The sequence below is a fragment of the Hemiscyllium ocellatum genome, chromosome 43 (assembly GCF_020745735.1).
Source record: "Hemiscyllium ocellatum isolate sHemOce1 chromosome 43, sHemOce1.pat.X.cur, whole genome shotgun sequence".
NCBI classification, from domain to species: Eukaryota; Metazoa; Chordata; class Chondrichthyes; order Orectolobiformes; family Hemiscylliidae; genus Hemiscyllium; species Hemiscyllium ocellatum.
Window position 1 is genome coordinate 15,894,027 of NC_083443.1, and position 23,940 is coordinate 15,917,966.

The following is a 23,940-nucleotide window of genomic DNA, read 5'->3' on the forward strand; positions in this document are numbered from 1 at the left end:
CTATTGAAGCTGCAGCTTTCCAGATGGGGCACCAAATCATGGCCCAATCTGCTCTCAACTCTGGTTCTAAAAAGATCCTATGGCACCATTTCAGATATTTCCCAAATTAGATGACCAATAAATAAAATCTTGAAAAATGTCCTAAAACGCATGAAGGTGGGTAATTCCCCGGCACCAGGTTGGGTGTACACTAGAACTTTGTGGGAAGCTAGGGAAGGATTGCTGGACCCTTTGCTGAGATATCTGTATCATCAGTAGCGAGAACACTAGAGGTTGGCTAATGTGGTGCCACTATTTAAGTAAGTTGGTAAGGAAAAGTCAGGGAATTTTAGACTGGTGAACCTGACGTCAGTGGTGGGTAAAATGTTGAAGGGGATTCTGAGGAACAGGATTTACATGCATCTGGAAAGCAAGGACTGTTTAGGAATAACCATCATGGCTTTGTGTGTGGTAAATTGTGGCTCATTAACTTGATTGAGTTTTTTGAAGCTATGATGCAGAAGATTGATGATGGTATTTATGGATTTAAGTAAGGCATTCAGCAAAGGTCCACATGGTAGACTGGTTAACAAGGTTAGATCACATGGAGTATAGGGAGAATAGCCATTTGGATACAGAACTGGTGCTAAGGTAGGTTATAGAAGGTGATGGTGGAAGGTTGTTTTTCAGACTGGAGGCCTGTGACCAGTGATGCACCACAAGGATTGGTACTGGATACACTGCTTTGTATTATTTATATAAATGATTTGGATGTGAATATTGGAAGTATGGTTAGTAATTTTGCATATGACACCAAATTTGGACAACAAAGGTTAACTCTGGGGGACTTTGATCAGATGGGCCGAGGACAGGCAGATGGAGTTTAATATAGATACATGTGAGGTGCTACATTTTGGTAACACAAATCAGGACAGGGCTTAATGGTAAGGTCCTGGGACCATTGCTGAACAAAGCAACCTTGAGTGTAGGTACACAGTTCCTTGAAAATGGTATCGCAGGTAGACAGGGAAGAGAAAAAGACATTTGGTATGCTTGCCTTCAATGGTCACTGCATTGAGTATAGAAGTTTAGAGATCATGTTGCGGCTATACAGGACATTAGTTAGGCCACTTTTGGTACACTGTGTGCAATTCTGGTCTCCCTGCTATAAGAAGGATGTTATGAAACTTGAAAGGATTTAGAAAAGATTTACAAGGATGTTACCATGGTTGGAGGGCTTGAGCTCTCATGAGAGACTGAATGGGCTGGGGCTATTTTTTCTGGAGCATCAGAGGCTGAGGGGTGACCTCACAGAAGATTATAAAATCCTGAGAGACTTGATAGGACGAATAGCTAATTTTTTTTTCCCCTAGGGTCAGGGAGTGCAAAACTAGAGGGCACAGGTTTAAGGTGAGAGGGGAAAGATTTAAAAGGGACCTGAGGGGCAATGTTTCCACAGATGGTGTGTGTATGGAATGAACTACCAGAGGAAGTGCTGCAGGCTGGTACAACTACAACATTTAAAAGGTATCTGGATGGTTTATGAATAGGCAGGGTTTGGAGGGATATGTGTCAATTGCTGGCAAATGGGAGTAGATTAGGTTGGGATATCTGGTCGGCATGATTGAGTTGGACTGTAGGGTCTGTTTCCATGCTGTGCAGCTGTATGACTATTACATTTGGCTCACCCTCTAGAGGGCTTATTTTCAGTAAATGATTTGCTTCTATTGTTCGCATTTGATTTAAGCTTATAATCATCTCAGCTACTGCCCACTGGCATTTCACAATAGATTTCACAGAATAGTGAACCCTGATTGACATCATGCACCCACTCTGAGGTCCTGGGATTGAGGGTACGTCAATCATCATGATGGATGAAATGAGTCAACTTCATTTCATCTGCTGAAGAGTCATTTATGTGGTTCTCCATTATTTTGCTCTGACAAGATGTTCAACCATGACCTGCCTGTTCAGTAAATGTAGCAAAACATATTTGAGGAAGAATTTCTTCTCCCAGAGAGTAGTGAATCTGTGAGATACTTTACTGCAGAGTGCTGCCAAGGCTGTGACAGTTAGGTTTCTAATCATAGAATTCCTACAGTATGGCCCTTTGGCCCAACAAGTCCATACTGACCCTCTGACGAGTAACCCACCCAGACCCATTCCCCTATCCTATTACTTTACATTTATACTTGACTAATGCACCTAAACTACACATCTCTGAACACAATGGACAATTTGTCACAGCCAGTTCACCTAACTGGCACATCTTTGGATTGTGGGAGGTAACTGGAGCACCCCCAGGAAATCCACACAGACACAGGGAGAAAGTGCAAACTCCTCATAGACAATCGCCTAAGGTTGGAATTGAACCGAGGTCCCTGGCAATGTGAGGCAGCAGTGCTAACCACTGAGCCACCGTGCTGTCTCAAATCAAGGACCGTTGGGAAAGGGTAGGAAAGTGGGCTTGAGCATTATCAGATCAGCCACGATCTCATTGTGTGACAGAGAAGACTCAATGGGCTGAATGGCCTACTGCTGCTCCTATATCATATGATCTCTATATTAAAAAGTGAAGTGGAATTTCCCCAGAGTTATTGCTAAAATTTATCCCTTGGTTGGAAATATGGTTACATGATCATTCATCTCATGTGGGACACTATCTACCCATACCACCCATCCCCTGTTTACCAATAAAAAGAACACAACAATGAAATTGTGGCGAATCAATATGTAATCAGAAGTTCCAGCTGTGCTGAAGTTGGCAGCCAATCCCACTGGCAGAGTGGGACACCCAACAGAAGAAAGGCCGTGATTAGCCAAAGTTCAGGACTGGTATCTCGGGTTCAGCTGACCCTGTGCCCGCTTGCCATATGATCATGCCACCCAGTTGTTGCTTGGATTAGCAAGTGGACAAAATATATCAATGCAAGGAAAGGATGATATTCAAATAAAAGGAAATACTGTGGATGCAGTACTGAGGAAGATCACCACCCTGACAGCTCTGAAAAGTGGAATGAATGCTCCCCCAAAAGTGGTTAGCACTGCTGCCTCACAGTACCAGGGCCCCAGGTTCGATTCCAGCCTCAGGTAACTGTCTGTGTGGAGTTTGCACATTCTCCCTGTGTTTGCGTGGGTTTCCTCCGGGTGCTCCGGTTTCCTCCCACAGTCCAAAGATGTGCAGGTTAGGTGGATTGGTCATGCTAAATTGCCCATAGTGTTAGGTGCATCAGTCAGAGGGAAATGGATATGGGTGGGTTACTCTTCAGGGGGTCGGTATGGACTTGTTGGGCCGAAGGGCCTGTTTTCACACTGTAGGGAATCAAAAAAAAGATTTGTGGATGCTGGAAATCTAAAACACAAACAGATATTGCTTGTAACAAATTGTAATAAATTCTGAAGAAGGGTCAGAGCTGAAAATGTGTTGCTGGAAAAGCGCAGCAGGTCAGTCAGCGTCCAAGGAACAGGGGAATCGACGTTTCGGCCATAAGCCTTTCTTCAGGAATGCCCGAAACATCGATTCTCCTGTTCCTTGGATGCTGCCTGAACTGCTGCGCTTTTCCAGCAACACATTTTCAGCTCTGATCTCCAGCATCTGCAGTCCTCACTTCCTCCTCTGGAGAAGGGTCACTCAACCTGAAACATTAATCCTGTTTCTCTCAACACAAATGCTACCAGACTTGCTGAGTTTCTCCAGCAATTTCTGTTTTTGTCCCACCTGTTTCCCTAGCTGAACACAGGAAGACCACAGAAAACTAGAGGGAATAGGTATAAGGTATAAGAGAGCGCAATGATTTCAAAAGAACCAGATGGGTAACTTTTCATATATGGTAGTGTGTGTATGGAATGAGTTGCCAGAGGAAGTGGTGGAGGCTGGTACAATTCCAACAGTTAAAAGACATCTGGATGGGTATATGAATAGGAAGGGTTTAGAAGGACTTGGGCCATATGCTGGCAAATGGGATGAGGTCAGATTGAAATGTCTGGTCAGCATGGATGAGTTGGACCGAAGGGACTGTTTCCATGCTGTGTGAATCCATGACTAAAATGCTCTGGGATTTCACACTGCAGCAGACAAACATGGAAACCACATTTGTCTGAGTCCAAAGGCAGCACATCCTAATGTGTGTATTTGAGGAGGCAGCTCAAATTTAATCAGAGTTTTACTTTCCAAATCTTTAGTTCCAGACTGCCGCATGCTCCAGAAAATCCTCACTTTGGGGATTAGGTAGTCGACATACAGTCATTCAGACAAAGCAGAAAATGATTAATGAGCTTTTCCAGAGCTAGCTTCCAATGTCTCTCAATGCCTTTTTACTCTACAGGCTTAGGCCAATGTGAGGTGGGGATGAAGTGAAAAATAAAGACATTTATCACATAGTTCCTTCATTGCTGCAGTTTCGTGAGTTTTTTTGATGTTAGCATGTTTTGAGGCAGATCAGGCTTCCTTCAGTGTAATGTTATCAAAATATAATGTGGACCTAGCGAGCGTGGAATTGTGTGCAGTCAGGATTGTCAACAAACGCGGCTTCCAAAAATAGCCAGTTTAAGAACGGCAATGGAAAACCCGACGTCATGTGACATTTCTATCAGTTTGTCCTATAACAGCCTACCATTGAGTGGATGGATGTAACAGAGCATTTTGCTTCAGAAGTTAGTGGAAAGCTGGAAACAGAGAGACTCACTGGATCTGCCAGATAAGGTTCAGTGAGTAAATGATATCCAGGAAATTGTTTCTCAATGCTATAGGCCCTTTGCAGCACAATGAATCAGGTATAGATCATGGGATTCTGAACGCACACTCTCATTAATTGCACATTGTTTTGGAAATTGAATTATTTCTCTGCAGTCTTGCCAAGTGTACATTAACATTTCATCCAAATTATGTTGTAGGTGACACCAGGATTCCATCAATTTACAGCTTTATGATGGTTTAATGGAAAGGAATGTATTACTTAATTTTCTTTCACCCAAATGATGGTCTGCGGTTCTTGAGAAGGGTGTAACGCATAACAACATCACCCACAATTCAATTACACTCCAGAAATCACTCCTTTGCACTTGCAATCAATATCTATTCTGATCCAGGAGTAAGGGACTTTAGCCAAGGTTGAAAGGGCTGGGCTTATTTCTCTTGAATCAGAGGGCAGTGAAGGAAGTTCTAATAAAGACATACAGATTTAGATGGCATGGACAGTGAAGAGCTGCTCCCATCAGCTGGTACAGTGACTCAGGGATATTTATGATTTTGGGTGAGAAATTGAGGACGGATTTGAAGAAGAAGTTTTTAAAGCCTGGAAATCTCTGCCCATGAGGATGGCAATAGCAGAGATGATCCATGATTTCAACAGGAAATTGGATGAGCATTCAAAGGAAATAAATTAACTGGATTAGAGTGAGGAATGGGACTGACTGGATTGTTCTAAAGAGGCCTAGCATTGTATGGATGGGCTGAATGGCCCTCTTCTATATTGTTCTGACTCTGTGATGTCGATAGGATTGGCTATTTCATAGAATCCCTACAGTGTGGAAATAGACCATTCAACCCAACGAGTTCACACCAACGCTCCAAAAAGTAACCCATCCAGACCCATACTCCGACCCTACATTTATCCCTGACTAATGCATCTCATCTACACACTCATGAACACTTTGGGTGATTTAGCATGGCCAATTCATCCAACCTACACGTTTTTGGACTGAGGGAGGATGCCCACGCAGTCACAGGGAGAACCTACAAACCCCGCACAGACAGTGGCCCGAGGTTGGAGTTGATCTCAAGTCCCTGGTGCTGTGAAGCAATAGCGCTAACCACTGAACCACTGTGCATCATAGCAAATATCAAACCTCTGAACCAGAACATGTACTTATTCTATTTCCATCTCCCATTGTAAGAGTCACATGCCAGTAATGAGCACTACATTGGGACTGATCAAGAACTTAAAGTAGGAGTGCCTAAGCTTTATCTTGGACGCCATAGTCTCAGGGATGCATAGAGTGGAGCAAATATCTAAGTCTTAAATGTACAATCCGATTAAACAGACAATGTATATGCAAGGCTGAGATAGATTTCAATAAGGCAGTCAAGGGTTAAGAAGAAAAAGCAGGAACCTCAGTAGAGGATTATCAGATCAGACATGATCTTGTTGAATGGTAAAGCTGAACGGCCTGCTCACGAAGCCTATGGTCCTCTGCTCAAGATACAAGATCCCACCAGTCCGAATTAGTATTTTTGCAATGGCGAGGCCAATAGAACTGTGAGCTCATGCCTTTACAAATCTCTCAAGACACGTGTTTCAAACAGGTCAAAAGCAACAAATCAACAACAACAATGCACATTGAGGGTCCTACACTGCAGCATCATGGGAAATATAGACAATTTGTGGTGCATGGACTTTAGTTTGAACATTGTAGCAATAAATGGGTGCCCTGAGGTAAGGCTATTTTCCTTCCTAATAAGCCTCTCGCATTAATACATAGCAGCTTTAAAACCCGAGAACTAGTGAGTGAGAGACAGAGAGAGAGAGAGAGATGGGTACCTGATGGTTTAAATATTGGACACTCTGTGTCACTCCATTTCTAACACATCGACTTCTTGTTTTAACACAAACCTTTGTGTGCTGAATGACTAAACTTCTGTCCAGAAGCACGACCACATTTTATGTATTTGAGGAAGCAGCTCCAAATTTAACCAGAGTTTTACTTTTCAAACCTTTGGGCCAGATTGCCTCATGCTTCAGAAAATCCTCGCTTTTATGGAGTATATATACGGTCATTCAGCTGAAGCATGCTGGTTTTTGTTTCAGATTAGATTAGATTAGACTTACAGTGTGGAAACAGGCCCTTCGGCCCAACAAGCCCACACCGACCCGCCAAAGCGCAACCCACCCATACCCCTACATTTACCCCTTACCTAACACTACGGGCAATTTAGCTTGACCAATTCACCTGACCCGCACATCTTTGTGACTGTGGGAGGAAACCGGAGCACCCGGAGGAAACCCACGCAGACACGGGGAGAACGTGCAAACTCCACACAGTCAGTCGCCTGAGTCGGGAATTGAACCCGGGTCTACAGGCGCTGTGAGGCAGCAGTGCTAACCACTGTGCCACTGTGCCACCGTGGTGTCGATGGTCTGCTTGGGCCGCCTGCCATTCTTATCATTGAAACCTGTCATTGTAATCCTCCAATCATTTCTCCATTGCATGATTATCCAGCTTTCCTTGAAAAGTTTCTATTGTCTTCACTTCAACCACTTCCTGAGGGAGCAAGTTCCCCATTCTCTCCATTCCATGTGTAGTTTCTTCTGTATTCCCAATTTGTGCCTATCTTACATCAATGGTCTCTAGGTTTGGTCTTTCCAAAAGAGAAACCTTTCTTTCTGCTAGGAAAGTGAAAAGGCCCCTACATCTGTGGAATAAGGGCTTTTCCAATATACCCTGTGGGCCAAGAGGAACAATAATGTTTCTTCTTCCCCCAAACCAAGGCACAACAAACCCCTTCCAGCCTCTGTATGATCCACGTAGGCTGCCCCAGTCACTTCTCCATCTAATCTTATCAGCACAGCCTTCAGTTTCTTTCCTGCTGATGAGTCTAAACCATCATCCCCTTCAATATGTGTGAAACTGATTGTGCATCAATAGATTCAGCATAAAAATTATTCCAACTGTACAGCATTAACTCCCAACTGTGAAATTAAACTCAGGAAAGATACTAATTTCAGGCCTAAGGGAATGATTTCAGGGAGGGTAATCTAATTTTAGTCAGGAAGGAGATACTTGAATAGACTCATCAACCGCTTGAGCTTCGAAAGATTCTTAAATTTAATCATGCCACCAGTCACCACTCCCCAAGGAGAGCTGTGCGCTGTCACGATAATTCTCTGTGGGGAGCATCAATTCAAAGGTTGAAATGCAGGAGACTACATTGCAGGAATCCCCCGCACCAGTGTCAAGTTACCCTTAAGAACTTTAAATCAGGCGTCACCTTCTGTGGGTTCCTGCTTTAAGTCAAAAGGGGAAGAATTTATTTCATAAAATTGTGTTCAGGTAAATGTCAGAGGCACCGGCAACTCACGAGCAGCAGATTGCTTCATGGGTCAGCACAAGGTGGATGCGAATGAAATGCATTTTGTCCTCCTTGTCTGAGGTTGGCGTTGAGAAAAACGTTATGGGTGTGCAACAGAAAAGACAGCTACTTTGGTCACGAAACGTTGAGCCATTTACTTACTGAATCAAACTGAAGTTTTCAATGAAGAACTTTATTCGGAGGAACAGTGTGAAGTTCACAATTGTCGTTCTCTTTTTGGATTGGTCCTTCCATCCACTGGGTGCCACCTTGTAGAGTTTGGTGAAATGGTCAAGAAAAAAGAATTCCTTATCTGTAACATAAAGGGAAGTGGGAACGTCCCGAAGATTAGGACCAAAGAGCTGAAATTCCCAGGAGGGGCTGTTTGAGCTGCTGCGAGCGATGGACCTTTAATGAAATACAGATCTTTCCATTATAGTTTTTGAGAGGAACAGGTGAGACAATAGACAATAGACAATAGGTGCAGGAGTAGGCCATTCAGCCCTTCGAGCCTGCACTGCCATTCAATATGATCATGGCTGATCATTCCTAATTAGTATCCTCTTCCTGCCTTATCTCCATAACCCTTGATTAGACAATATAGAACATAGAACATAGAACATAGAACATAGAAGGATACAGCGCAGTACAGGCCCTTCGGCCCTCGATGTTGCGCCGACCGAGTCCTACCTAACCTATACTAGCCCAATAACTTCCAAATGCCTATCCAATGCCCGCTTAAATGAACATAAAGAAGGAGAGTTCACCACTGATACGGGCAGGGCATTCCATGAACTCACAACCCGCTGTGTGAAGAATCTACCCCTAACATCTGTCCTATACCTACCACCCCTTAATTTAAAGCTATGTCCCCTAGTAACACCTGACTCCATTAGCGGTAAAAGGTTCTTAGTATCTACCCTATCTAAACCCCTAATCATCTTATACACTTCTATCAGATCTCCCCTAAGCCTTCTCTTCTCCAATGAGAACAGCCCCAAGTGCCTCAGCCTTTCCTCATAAGATTTTCCTACCATTCCAGGCAACATCCTGGTAAACCTCCTCTGCACTCGTTCTAAAGCTTCCACATCCTTCCTATAGTATGGCGACCAAAACTGCACACAATACTCCAGATGAGGCCTCACCAGAGTCTTATACAACTGCAACATGACCTCAGGACTCCGGAACTCAATTCCTCTGCCAATAAAGCCCAGTACACCATATGCCTTCCTCACAGCACTATTTACCTGGGTGGCAACTTTCAGAGATCTGTGTACATAGACACCAAGATCCCTCTGCTCATCCACACTACCAAGTAGCCTACCATTAGCCCAGTAATCCATCATCTTGTTATTCCTACCAAAGTGAACGACTTCGCACTTAGCTACATTGAATTCCATTTGCCACATTTCCGCCCAGCTCTGCAACTTATCTATATCCCGCTGTAACCTACCACTTCCTTCCTCACTATCCACAACTCCACCGACTTTTGTGTCATCCGCAAACTTGCTTACCCAGCTTTCAAGTCCTTCCTCTAGATCATTTATAAAGATAACAAAAAGCAATGGTCCCAAAACAGATCCTTGTGGTACACCGCTAGTAACTGCGCTCCAAGATGAACATAATCCATCAACTACTACCCTCTGTCTCCTTCCAGCCAGCCAATTCCTAATCCAAACCTCTAATGTATCCTCAATGCCATACCTCCGAAGTTTTAGCATTAGCCTACCATGGGGAACCTTATCGAACGCCTTACTAAAATCCATATACACAACATCTACTGCTTTACCCTCATCCACTTCCTTAGTCACCTTCTCAAAGAACTCAACAAGGTTTGTGAGGCACGACCTGCCCTTCACAAAACCATGCTGGCTATCCCTGATCACGTTATTCCTACCCAGATGTTCATAAATCTTATCCCTTACCATTCTCTCTAAGACTTTGCCCACCACTGAAGTCAGACTCACTGGCCTATAGTTACTAGGGCTATCCCTACTCCCTTTCTTGAACAATGGGACCACATTCGCTATCCTCCAGTCCTCTGGTACTATTCCCGTTGACAATGACGACATAAAAATCCAGGCCAATGGCTCTGCTATCTCCTCCCTAGCTTCCCATAGGATCCTGGGGTAAATGCCATCAGGCCCAGGAGACTTATCTATATTCATCCTTTCCAATATTCCCAAAACCTCTTCCCTGCATATTTCCAGGGCATCCATTCTAATTATTTGTGATTCCATATTCACATCAGCAACAGTGTCCTGTTCCTGAGTGAATACTGATGAAAAGTACTGATTTAATGTCTCTCCAATCTCCTCCGCCTCCACACACAACTTCCCACTACTATCCTTGACTGGACCGATACCTACCCTAGTCATCCTTTTATTCTTGACATACCTATAGAAAGCCTTTGGGTTTTCCCTAATCCTACCAGCTAAAGACTTTTCATGTCCCCTTCTCGCTTCTCTTAGCTCCCTCTTTAGCTCCTTCCTGGCTACCTTATAACTCTCAATCGCCCCTACTGAACCTTCACGCCTCATCTTTACATATGCCGCCTTCTTCCCTTTCACAAGGGACTCCAATTCCTTACTAAACCACGGCTGCCTCACAAGGCCCTTTACACCATGCCTGACTGGTACATACCTATCGAGGACACGCAGTAGCTGCTCCTTGAACAATCCCCACATCTCATTAGTGTTCTTCTCTTGAAGCCTGTTTTTCCAATCCACACAACCTAAGTCATGCCTCACTGCATCATAATTTCCCTGCCCCCAGCTATAGCTCTTGCCCTGCGGCGCACGATTATCCCTCTCCATCACTAAAATAAAAGTCACCGAGTTGTGGTCACTGTCCCCGAAGTGCTCACCTACCTCCAAGTCTAACACCTGGCCTGGTTCATTACCTAGAACCAAATCCAATATAGCCTCCCCTCTTGTTGGCCTGTCGACATATTGTGTCAGGAAACCCTCCTGCACACATTGTACAAACACTGACCCATCTAATGAACTCGAGCTATAGCTCTCCCAGTCAATATCTGGGAAGTTAAAGTCCCCCATAACAACCACCCTGCTACCTTCACTCTTTTCCTGAATCATCCTCGCAATATTATCCTCTACTTCTCTAGGACTATTAGGAGGCCTGTAGAAAACACCTAACAGGGTGACCTCACCTTTCCTATTTCTAACCTCAGCCCAAACTACCTCAGATGGCAAGTCCTCTTCCATCGTCCATTCCACTGCTGTGATACTGTCTTTGACAAGTAATGCCACGCCTCCCCCTTTTTTACCCCCATGTCTGATCCTACTAAAACATTTGAACCCTGGAACGTGCAACAGCCATTCTTGTCCCTGTTCTACCCACGTCTCTGTAATGGCCACAACAATCTTTGAGAACTCTATCCAACTCTTTCTTAAATGAATCCAGAGACTGGGCCTCCACTTCCCTCTGGGGCAGAGCATTCCACACAGCCACCACTCTCTGTCCTAAATGGTCTACCCTGTATTTTTAAGCTGTGTCCTCTGGTTCGGCACTCACCCATCAGCGGAAACATGTTTCCTGCCGCCAGAGTGTCCAATCCTTTCATAATCTTATATGTCTCAATCAGATCCCCTCTCAGTCTTCTAAACTCAAGGGTATACAAGTGAGTAGAGAGATAAAGAGCTCAGAAAGATAGCATGAAAGAGGGAGATGGAAAGACTGACTGCAACCATATATAATTAGCAAGAGAGGGGGTTGCAAACATAGGGAAGCAAACAAAGGGTGTGAAAACTGTGATCGCTAATTCGATAAAAGGAGGAGACAAAGGTTTACAGGGAAAACAGTAGGGAGCATCCCTGGTGACACAGAGAGTGCATCTTCTGACTTGGTACTAAGCCAAATGCACTGGCTTTAATTTTTAAACTGAGACAGGGAGCAGACTCTAGGTGTCAAGGGAAAGATCATTTTGTGTCCATAATCAGTCTCTAATCAATTTAGCTTAGCTCGTTTGGGTGCACTGTCACCTCTGAATTACACGGCTGTATGTTCACACTACACTTAGGAACTAAACATGCAGGTTCAAGGAATATTCTGAAGCAATGCTGCTAAGTTGGAGAGACCACCCTTTCAATGAGAGATTCAATGAACATTAAATAGCCCAATGCACTATCTGAAGACAGGCAGGAACCTTTCTCGATGCCTTTATACAGGGTTCCACTGGAACATCCATAGGAAGGGTACATGGGCATCAGAGCAGGAGTAGTGTTGATTTACCTAAGGGTAATTCTAAGGGTTAAGATACAAGGAGACCTTAAATTATAAAATATGATCCTAGATAATTTTGTCATTTAGAAGGTTAATGGGCGAGTCTTTAAAAATATTATGGGGAAAGTGGGGTTAATTGGAGAAGTTAGTTCCACTGGGTGTGGAGTTAGAGACAGGACTTCCCAAAGAGGGACACAGGACCACAAAATCCAAAAGTGTAAATCCATGATGTAGCTCAGAGCAAGGTACCACAGGCATGCTTCCATTCTAAATGACCTTATTGTCGTGTTCTTACTGAGGGGGTCACAGTGGGAAAGGATGCACTGGCCTAAACATTCGAACCACACCTTTAAGAGCGAAATTGGGAAGATCATCTAGACACACAGAGGACGTTAGATGTTCGGAACTCTCTTTGCAAACAGCAATTGGTGCTGAATTAATTGTTCATTTTATGACTGAGTTTAATAAATTTGTGTCAGTTAAATGATCACAGGGCAGTTGTAACAAAATGGAGTTAGATCAGCCATGAATCCCATTGACTGCAGAACATCCACAGGATCAACTCTTGGTCACTCTTCACATTATGGCTTGTTGAACTTTACAAAATGCCTGCATATCACTAAAGTTCAAAGCAATCAATTGCAAGTACATCAGGCGGTTCTGAGAAACGTAATCAGGTGGAGGGATTCAGCTCAACTCTGCTGTTTCCCTTAGCACTATTCTTCTAAGCCACACCAAAGTCCATGCAAAAGGACAAGGAATCTCGATCTCAAATTACATCTAGCACAATGCAAGCTTTAATCACATTGAGCAACTCAAACTGGACGCTCCTCCATAATCTGGATCCGTGGTGCTGGAAGGGCACAGCAGTTCAGGCAGCATCCAACAAGCAGCGAAATCGAGGTTTCGGGCAATGGCCCTTCACCAAGAATAAAGGCAATCAGCCGGAAGCATGGAGAGATAAGCGAGGGGAGGGTGGGGGTGGGGAGAGAGTAGCATAGAGTAAATGACCTGAGAGTTGCAGTGGGAAAGGGACTCCCTGAGATTCTTGTAGAGAGAGGAGGAAAACTTCTTCAAGGCAGGCATCCTTGCAAGAGGATTCGCAGTAGGGTTAAAATCAACGAGGTAAAAACAATGACTGCAGATGCTGGAAACCAGATTCTGGATTAGTGGTGCTGGAAGAGCACAGCAGTTCAGGCAGCATCCAACGAGCAGCGAAATCGACATTTCGGGCAAAAGACCTTCACCAGGAATAAAGGCAGTGAGCCGGAAGCATGGAGAGATAAGCTAGGGGAGGGTGGGGGATGCCTGCCTTGAAGAAGTTTTCCTCCTCTCTCTACAAGAATCTCAGGGAGTCCCTCTGCCACTGCAACTCCCAGGTCATTTACTCTATGCTACTCTCTCCCCACCCCCACCCTCCCCTCGCTTATCTCTCCATGCTTCCAGCTCATTGCCTTTATTCCTGATGAAGGGCTTTTGCCCGAAATGTCAATTTCGCTGCTCGTTGGATGCTGCCTGAACTGCTGTGCTCTTCCAGCACCACGGATCCAGAATCTGGTTTCCAGTATCTGCCGTCATTGTTTTTACCTTTTTGCTCCTCCATAATCAATGAGTCACCACAGTGAGTTTCCGCCAATTGGACCTGTTGGTAAAGCATTGAGGAAGCTCTAAATCCCACGCACTTTTGGATGACCAAGGGCACTAATGTGCATGTTTTAAAAGATTTTACGTTTTTGAACTTGCTGAGAAAATCTACAAAGCTACACCAAGGAAACTGTTAAATCCTTCTGTATGTTTTTAAATGACATTTTCACATTTTGAAATTAGGTCGCTGATGGTGGGATGAGACATTCTGATGAAAAATGCTTTTTTTTTGTGATAAACCTATTTTCAGCTCTATTAATAAACCAGCACCAGGTTACTTGCTGTACCAAGGGATATCTTTTTGATGCAAACTTGTTATGCTCTGAAACGTGGCCTGATTGTACACATTCATGACAGCTTTTACATTCAACAAGATGCAAATGGCATTGTGCGGAAGCCTGAGCAGAGAAATACTTCTCAAAATGCAAATAATTTTCTTTCATAGCCAATGCAGGATTACTTACCCGTATTGTGTTGGTGCAGCAGGATATGCTAATGATGCAGGGACAGTAAGCCAGAATTTGCAACTTACAAATATTGGATTTTTTAAAAATACATTCAGTAAAGGCAAAACTACAAAACGCGAGTGCACTTGTGGACATCAGGTGAAGAATAGGATTACAGTGAGATCTAGTGTCTTTATTGCTCTTCTGCCCACACTCAATGTATAAGGTGAATGTCTGAAGCATGAGAATGTGAGTCTCATCAGATGTTTGGATACACCTACTGAATAACAGATGAGCATGAGCCATTGGAAGGTCACCTCACTTGTCTGGATGGGTGCAAGTCCAAAACTAAAAGTTTGGCACCAAAGACAAAGCCACACCTTTGATGTTTTTAAAAAAATAATTTCTGGGATGAGGGTGTCACTGGCTATACTAGCATTTATTGCCCATCCCTAATTGCCCAGAGGGCAGTTATGAGGCAACCACATTGTTGTGGGTCTGGAATCACATGTAGGCCAGACCAGGTAAGGATGGCCATTTCCTTCCCTAAAGAACATTAGTGAACCAGACAGGTTTTTCCTGACAATCAGCAATGCTCTCATGGCCATTCGAACTCTTAATTCCAGATTTTTATTGAATTCAAATTCCTCCATCTGCCGTGATTGGATTCAAACCCAGATCCCCAGAGCATTACCCGGATCTCTCGATTAACAGTCCAATGATAACACCTCAAGGCCATTGCCTTCCCCTACATTAGCAGCCCATTCCCACCTTTAGCATTCGTTTCCTGCACCACCAATGTATAGTTGCAGTGGTGGGTTCGACTGACAAGATTCATTGCATAAATCACCAAAGCTCCTTACACAGCACCTTTCAAACCTCTGACCCCTAGAGCACAATATCTTCACCGAACGGACTGTGGCAGTCCAAGACATTTGCTCGCCAACTTCTGCAGGACAGCAGGGGAATGGGCTATCAGCGCTGGCCTGGCCAACACTACCCACATTTAATTTATTTTAAAAAACCCGCTGTTGTGAGAAGACGAGGAGAAAGAGCTGAGACAAAAAGTGAGAAGAATGAAGGGGAGTGTACTCTTCAAACTTCTGGATGTAGTCATGTGAGTAAACGTTGCAAAACTATTCATACGACTTTTTCTATCATAAAGGGCTTCATCGAGTAAATGCTGAGAGAATGTTTCCCTTCCTGGGAGAGTCAAGGGCCAGAGGGCAGAGTCTCAGAATAAAGGAGTGCCAATTTAAGACTGAGGTGTGGAGGAATTCCTTCTTTGAGGGTTGAGAGTCTTTGGAATTCCTTGCCACAGAAAGCTGAGGGGGGACAGTCCTGGTGTATATTTAAGGCTAAGACAGATGGAATTTTGATCCCGAGGGGAATCAAGGGTTAAGAGGAGAGGACAGGAAAGCGGGCATCAGGGGCATGAAATTAGCCATGATCCTATTGAATGGCAAAGCAGACTCGAGGGGCCAAAGGGTCTATTCCTGTTCCTGTTTCCTATGATTTCCTGGCCTTTTAAAAGAGTTATATCCTGTATTTGGCTTCTGAGAGCAACAACTGGATGTTGCACTTCAGTAAACCTCAACCTATGACAAATTCAGTCTTGTTTTCTCACACAAATAATTTTGCCCACGCACTACTCAAATACAAAACCTTGTCTGCAGACCTCATTTTTTACTGGCGTTAATTGAGAAAATAACTCAGAACGAGTCAAGCTCCCACATGATAAATGAATAGTCTGTCGCAATGCAAACCAAAATACCCTGCTCTGCCTTTTATCTATCGATGATGAAGCAAAATGAGAGTTCATAAGACTATGGCCCCGTTAGTAATATTTGCTGCTGTTTGGCCCAGTTCTCTTCCCACAGCAAATTAGCAAATGTTCAGCTTTCCAATGTGAAGGGAAAGGAGGGCAATCCAAAGATGGAGTGGCTACTCCACAAACAGCAGTGAAATCAGCTCATGTTTGCTTTTAGAAAGTACAAGCCCACTCATTCATTGGAACTGCAAGCAGAAGAGGACCATTCGATCCATCATATTGCTACTGGCTCTTTGAAAGAGTGGATGTGCTTCGTCCTGCAGCCCCATATTGTGACATCATTAAAAACCCGCCAACCATGCAGTTTTCTCACTGAGTCAAATCAAAGCCGGGACCCGTCATAAACCATATCGATGGGGGACCTGATGTGTAGGGGATCCATGATCACCCATTCTCTGGGGGGGGTTTGGCTGCAAATGATCAGAAATGACCTACATTTAGCAGCAGATTCTGGGGCAGAGTTTTTTTTTATTCGTTCACAGGATGAGGGTGTTGCTGACTAAACAATCTTTATTGTCCATCCTGAATTGCTCAGAGGGCGGTTCAGAGTTAAAATTGGAGGTGGACAGCGAAGAGGGTTATCTCAGATTACAACAGGATCTTGAACAGAAGGGCCAACGGGAATGGGCTGAGAAGTGGCAGATTTAATTCAGATAAATGCAAGGTGCTGTATTTTGGGAAAGCAAGTCTTATCAGGATTTATACACTTAACGGTAAGGTCCGAGAGAGTGTTGCTGAGCAAAGAGACCTTGAAGTGCAGGTTCATAGCTCCTTGAAAGTGGAGTCGCAGGTAGATAGGATAGTGAAGAAGGCGTTTGGTACGCTTTCCTTTATTGGTCAGAGTATTGAGTACAGGAGTTGGGAGGTCATGTTGCGGCTAGACAGGACATTGGTTAGGCCACTGTTGGAATATTGTGTACAATTCTGGTCTCCTTCCTATTGGAAAGATGTTGTGAAACTTGAAAGGGTTCAGAAAAGATTTACAAGGATGTTGTCAGGGTTGGAGGATTTGAGCTACAGGGAGAGGCTGAACAGGCTCGGGCTGTTTTCCCTGGAGCATCGGAGGCTGAGGGGTGACCTTATAGAGGTTTACAAAATTATGAGGGGCATGGATAGGATAAATAGACAAAGTCTTTTCCCTGGGGTGGGGGAGACCAGACTAGAGGGCATAGGTTTAGGGTGAGAGGGGAAAGATTTAAAAAGGACCTAAGGGGCAACTTTTTCACGCAGAGGGTGGTACGTGTATGGAATGAACTGCCAGAGGAAGTGGTGGAGGCTGGTTCAATTGCAACATTTAAAAGGCATTTGGATGGATATATGAATAGGAAGGGTTTGGAGGGATATGGGCCGGGGGCTGGCTGGTGGGACTAGATTGGGTTGGGATATCTGGTCGGCATGGACAGGTTGGACCTAAGGGTCTGTTTCCATGCTGTACATCTCTATGACTCTATAACTACATTGCTGTTGGCCTGGAGTCACATGTAGGCCAACAGATAAGGATGTCAGTTTCCTTCAAAAGGACGTTAGTGAACCAGATTGGGTTTTCCACCAATTGACAATGGACTCATGGTCATCACTAGATTCTTAATTCCAGATATTTATTGAATTTATATTTCACCATCTGCCACGGCAGGATTTGAACCCAGGTCCCCAGAACATTATCTGGGTCTCTGGCTTAACAGTCCAGCAATAATACCACAAGGCCATTGCCTCACCAAGAGTTTTGAGGGTGCACTCCCCTTCAGACAGCATCAAGGCCAAACCTCCATCTTTTATTCTCCACGAGTAAGTGGGCATGGTCAGGGGTGGGGCAGAGAAATGATTCTCCTCATTGAAGAATCTAGGACACGGAGTCATCACCTCAGAATAAGGGGCCAGCTCTTTAGGACTGGGCTGAGGAGAATCACTTGGAGGCTTTGTGAATCTCAGAGACTCTCCATCCCGGAGTCTGGTCGAGGGTCAGCTGTTGAGCATATTCAAGGCACAGGATGCTATGTGCGTATCAGCATAATGTGGGAATATGGTGTTGAAATAAAAACTCAACTACGACCTTATCAAATGACAAAGGGGCCCATTGGCTTCCTCCAGCTCCAATTTCTGCCATTCTTATAAAGGATTCGATTTCAACCAAACTTCAGTTGGAACTTCTGAATCCTTCGTAAAGATGAAAGTCAGATGATTGACTTGCCTCTGAATTGAACAATGAAACAACCATTTAGTCTATTCTTTGTTTAAAGAAGACCCATGGCAACATGAAAGATAGGAGCAGGATGAGGCCATTCAGCCCTTTGAGCCTGCTCTGTCATTCATCACGATTATGGCTGATCGTCCAACTCAAACATGGGCAACATATCAGAACAAGCTTAAAACAGATGAAGTTTGGACAATCGGCAGGCTTTTGATGCAAGACTCACCTTTTAGATAAGCAAGGCCAAAATAGAAATGCTCCACAAGATTAGTATAGGCCACCACCATGTCAAAGACATCACCGCCCTTAGATTTCACATCACACTTCACTTCCAAACACTGTCCATTTGGTATGATGACACTGAGCTCTCGCTGGAATAAATGTGCTTTTCCTTTCTTGCTCTATAAAGACAGGAGTTAATCCTCAATGAAGGTCTGATAAAAATCGTGGACATATCAAGACAGCATATTAGTGAATCAGAGAGAGATGCCAGAAATATTGTCAAATTAATCATGAAATACCTTGGTGTCACAAAAGCAAGTGGAAGTGCAATGGCAGGGGCCGAATCTCCACCCAGTTTGCCGTTCAGTCAAAACAGAGAAGATAGGGGTCCTTTGAGCGTGCGTCACCATTCGATATGCTCACGGCTGATTATCCAACTCTACGCTTGCCTGCTTTCTCCCCAGACCCTTTGATACCTTTTGCTCTAAGAACTATATCTAACTCCTCCAAGAAAACATTCAATGCTTTGGCCTCAACTAGTGTCTGTGCTGAGAATTCCACCGATTCATCGTTCTCTGGGTGAAGACATTTTCAGTACTAAATGGCCTATCCTGTGTCTTTAAACTGTGACCCCTGGTTCTGGACTCCTTAGTTGTCAGGAACATCCTTCCTGCTTTTCCCTGTCTAGTCCGGTTAGATGTTTATAGGTTTCTATGAGATTCCTCCCCTCATTCTCCTAAACTCGAGTGAATAGAGTCAAAACTGATCCAATCACTCTTCTTATGTCAGTATAAGCATCCCAGGAATCAGTCTGGTAAACCTTCATTGCAGTCCCTCCATAGCCCAGAACATCCTTCCTTAGATAAGGAGACCAAAACTACACACAACAGTCCAGGTGTGGTTTTACCTAAGCCCTGTGCAGTTGTAGCAAGACATCCTTGCTTCATCATATCAATCCTCAGACAATGAATATCAACATACCATTTGCATTTTACATGACCTGCAGTATCTGCATATGTACTTTCAGCAAATGGTATACAAGGACACCCAAGTCTCGATGCACCTCCCCCGTTCCCAATCTATCACCAATCACATCATAAACTGCCTTTGAGTTTTTGCTGAATTCCTTTTTAAAGCTATCATGGGACATGGGCATTGCTGGCAAGGCTAATGTTGCCGATCCCTAATTGCCCTTGGGCTAAATGATATGCCAGGCCATTTTAGCTGCGAGTGAAGAGTCAGCCATATTGCCTGGAATCACATCTAGGCTAGTGACGTGAGCAAATGCTAATGGCATCACAGAATTGCAACTGTTCTTTGAAATTATTTTTAAGATGATTTAAAACCCACCTATATTTTTAGCCAGTCCCATGGTGTGGCTGGACTGGAAAGTGACACGGATTCTCATAGAATCTCCACAGTGTAGGTGGAGGCCATTCAGCCCACTGAGTTTGCACAGACCCCCATCTCTGGAAACCAGCATTTACTGGAGCTAAATCACCCATGTCTGCACATTGTATGGAGAAAAGAGGAGCACCTGGAGGAAACCCACACAGACACAGGGAGAAGAAACAAACTCGACACAGGCAGTCGCCTGATGGGTGAAATCAAACCCAGGTTCCTGGTGCTGTGAGGCTGACCATGCAGCCAGTGTGAAACACTCATTAACACCACTGTGAGGCAGCAGTGTTAACCATGGAGCCAATGTGAAACACTGATTAACACCACTGTGAGGCAGCAGTGTTAACCATGGAGCCAGTGTGAAACACTCATTAACACCACTGTGAGGCAGCAGTGTTAACCATGGAGCCAGTGTGAAACACTGATTAACACCACTGTGAGGCAGCAGTGTTAACCATGGAGCCAGTGTGAAACACTGATTAACACCACTGTGAGGCAGCAGTGTTAACCATGGAGCCAGTGTGAAACACTCATTAACACCACTGTGAGGCAGCAGTGTTAACCATGGAGCTAGTGTGAAACACTCATTAACACCACTGTGAGGCAGCAGTGTTAACCATGGAGCCAGTGTGAAACACTCATTAACACCACTGTGAGGCAGCAGTGTTAACCATGGAGCCAATGTGAAACACTCATTAACACCACTGTGAGGCAGCAGTGTTAACCATGGAGCCAGTGTGAAACACTCATTAACACCACTGTGAGGCAGCAGTGTTAACCATGGAGCCAGTGTGAAACACTCATTAACACCACTGTGAGGCAGCAGTGTTATCCATGGACACCACTGTGATGGTCAGCGAGGACCTGGATGCACTCCCAGAGTGTTGGAAAAGAATAAAACCAATTGTCACAGAGCAGAGAAAGAACCTCAGGCTAACCTAGAACTATTTTACCGAAGGAGGACAGAAATGGCCCGTTCCGAGAGCGACATGTCTCACGTGTACTCAAACACATGGTCAAGGTAACAGGTAATTTACATTGTCACGGCAAGGATGAGAGCACTGCAGTCAGAGCTGAGGCCTGTGTTGAGGCTGTGATGTGTTCAATGTGGCCGGCTGAGCTGTGGAGCACCACTCTAACCACCAATGCTACTAGAGCCACTGTCGTTCAGTTTTGTTGGCAAACACAGTGCATTAGTAATGTGCAAACAGAAAATGGCCAATTGAATTGACTTGGCTTTACTGTCATATGTACTCATGAGTTTACAAGTTATCACTTATGGTGCAATTTTAGGTACATAGGTATCTCAGTACAGATTCTTGAGTACAGGAAAGAGTTTTAGAAAAAAGAAATAAAAAGTCCAGAATTACAGCAATTTTAAGGTACAAAATGATATAAATAACTGAGAAGACAAAAGAAATGAAAAGCTCAGAATAGCAGTGCTTCCACCATATAATAAATATATATAACAGGGAATGACATCACCAATCCAAGGAAACCTAAACACATGATTAGAAAGCGGGCCATACCAGCAATGCTTCACTGGAGGCTCACTGATGAGGTTACCTAGTTTGGTGACGAAACATCTGAAAACAAACCTTCCAGCTCAGCCAGCAAATTTACATCTATGAATAACAAAGTCAGACAGTAAACTGGATTGCTCACCACAATGGAGCCAGGTAAATCTAAAGGCATCGCAGGGTCACCAGCCACTTTAACAAACTCTGGTCCAAAGTTTCGCTGCCAAAGAAAAAACACATCATCAAATTACACACATTGTAAACAGGCCTTTTGGTCCTTTGAACCTCTGTTAGCCCTTTCTAAGAATAATTCAATTAGTCCTTTATATCCAATTCTAGTTTAAAAGTTACCATTCAATCTATTTTCACTGTCCCCCTTTCAGGTAGCACATTCCAATTCTGCGATTTAAGGTTATTCAATAATGCAGGGTCAAGCTACAAGACACAGCATAGCAACACAGCAGTTCAGCTTCTGATAGACTGATGAGTATTTTAGAGTTTCAGAAAGTCAGGCATCTGGAGGAATGGACTTGCCGTTTAACAGGTGTGAGCCCTGATATGTGGACAGGATATTGTTGGTGGGGTCGGAGCAATACAACCGTCTCAGCAGCGCCACCAGGAACACTGGCCGCTGCTTAGATTGCACCCACCTAAGCCACTCAACAAGGGACATTGTCCTTATGGCAGGTGGAGTGGGTTTGGGAACACTGGGGCCAGTCAGAGAGCCTGAGGGCAGGCAGTGGTGGGCAGCTTACACTGTTGGCACTACAGAGTGCCCTGAATCTGTGGGGTCACTGCAACAGTGTACATGTAGCTGGTAACTGAACTTTGAGCAAGTGGGTTAGTTTTCACTTTCCCCATCATTGACAAGATGCCATGTTTTCAGGAGAGTGATGGGCACTCAAGCAACTCCCACCCTCCCTCCTGATTTTTGTTTTGGATCTAGCACCTCCAAATTTACTGCTTGGGCTCCACACAAATTCAGACAAGTGAGCCTATCATCACATGGTTTAGTCAGGAATTAATGTTCCAATATGTCCCTCATTCTGCAACAACATGTTGTTAGGGACATGGCAGCTCTGCTGCTGAGTGTGTTCAAGTTGGAGGTGAATAGATTTCTAGACAATGATGACATGAAGGAATATCTAGACAGTTCAGGAAAATGTTGTTGAGGTTAATGATTAGCCATTTGCTGTTTGGAGGAGCTTGTGATACATGAATTGGCTGTATCTCTGCATTGCAACAAACAATTGTGAATAGCAGCGCAGTCTCCAGTTTCATAACCAATAGTGACATTATGGTCAATAGACAAGGAGCACTCAAACACAAGATTCAAGTAGGGAGCCCATACTCTTTGGTGGTCTCCTTGAGGATTGCCGTCCCTTTGTACTGTTAACCAACAGAGTTAGCCTGTTTCTAAAAGGGGAGAACAATTCTGCCGAGAATGTTGATCATGGACAAGAGCGCAATGGTGAGGGTTGCTTATGACTATAATCCTAGACGTGTCAACAGTGGTGGCACTTACAAGGAACCCGATGGTCAGTGACTTAAATGAAGCTACAGGCACATTTCTTTTTGAAATTAAAATCTCTTCTGTGCTGGAGCCATGCCTGCAAATTTGCTTACCTCAAGAAATATCTTATTCACTGACAGAAATTGAAATGATCCCATTCTGCACTTTGAAAGAAAGAGGGGACATTTAATGGATGTTTTCCATGTGTAAAGTCACCACAGACTTAGAAACTAAGGGCTGCGTCCTGCTGAGATGACTGGTGGTTTAGCTTAACATGAGAGTTGCAGCTCAGAGCACTGTACAACAAATGAAATACATTTGAAGTGTAGTCACTGTGGCAATGTAGAAAATGCAGTGCCCAATTTGCACACAGCAAGCTCTCACAAGCAGCAATACAATAATAAGTAAACAATCTGCTTTTGTGATGTTGATTGAGGGATAAATATTCCCTGGGGATGGCTCCACCCCTTGTCATCAGATCTTCTTACAGCCACCTGAGAAGACAGACAGGGTGTCAAAGTGACACCTCACCTGAAACACAGCACCTACAGCCCTGTAGCACTCCCTCAGTAGGATACTAGAATGTTAGCTTTGATTTGTGTGCTCAACTCCTGGACTAGGACTTGAACCCAGAACCTGACAAGTGAGAAGCAGATGTAAATGGAGATCAGCTTAAAAATCCACCTGTGTAGCTCTCTTAAGCACTAGAGTAATAGAGTTATAGAGATGTACAGCACAGAAACAAAACTCTTTGATCTAACCAGTCCATGCCTACCAGATTTCCTAAATTAATCTAGTCCCATCTGCTAGCATTTGGCCCATATCCCTCGAAACCCTTCCTATTCATATACCCATCCAGATGCCTTTTAAATGTTGTAATTATACC

General features: G+C 44.1%; 1 protein-coding gene across 1 annotated transcript in view; it reads right to left on the reverse strand.

Annotated features, from left to right (window-relative positions):
- ptpn20 (protein tyrosine phosphatase non-receptor type 20) overlaps positions 1-23,940 on the reverse strand; it is a 254,022-nt gene that overhangs the window by 227,388 nt on the left and 2,694 nt on the right. Inside the window, exons 3-5 of the mRNA XM_060854122.1 lie at positions 21,687-21,763; positions 18,625-18,799; positions 8,210-8,360 (exon numbers count right to left, since the gene is read on the reverse strand). Of these exons, the coding sequence (XP_060710105.1) occupies positions 8,210-8,360; positions 18,625-18,799; positions 21,687-21,763 (403 nt within the window). The remainder of the gene's footprint in view (positions 1-8,209; positions 8,361-18,624; positions 18,800-21,686; positions 21,764-23,940) is intronic.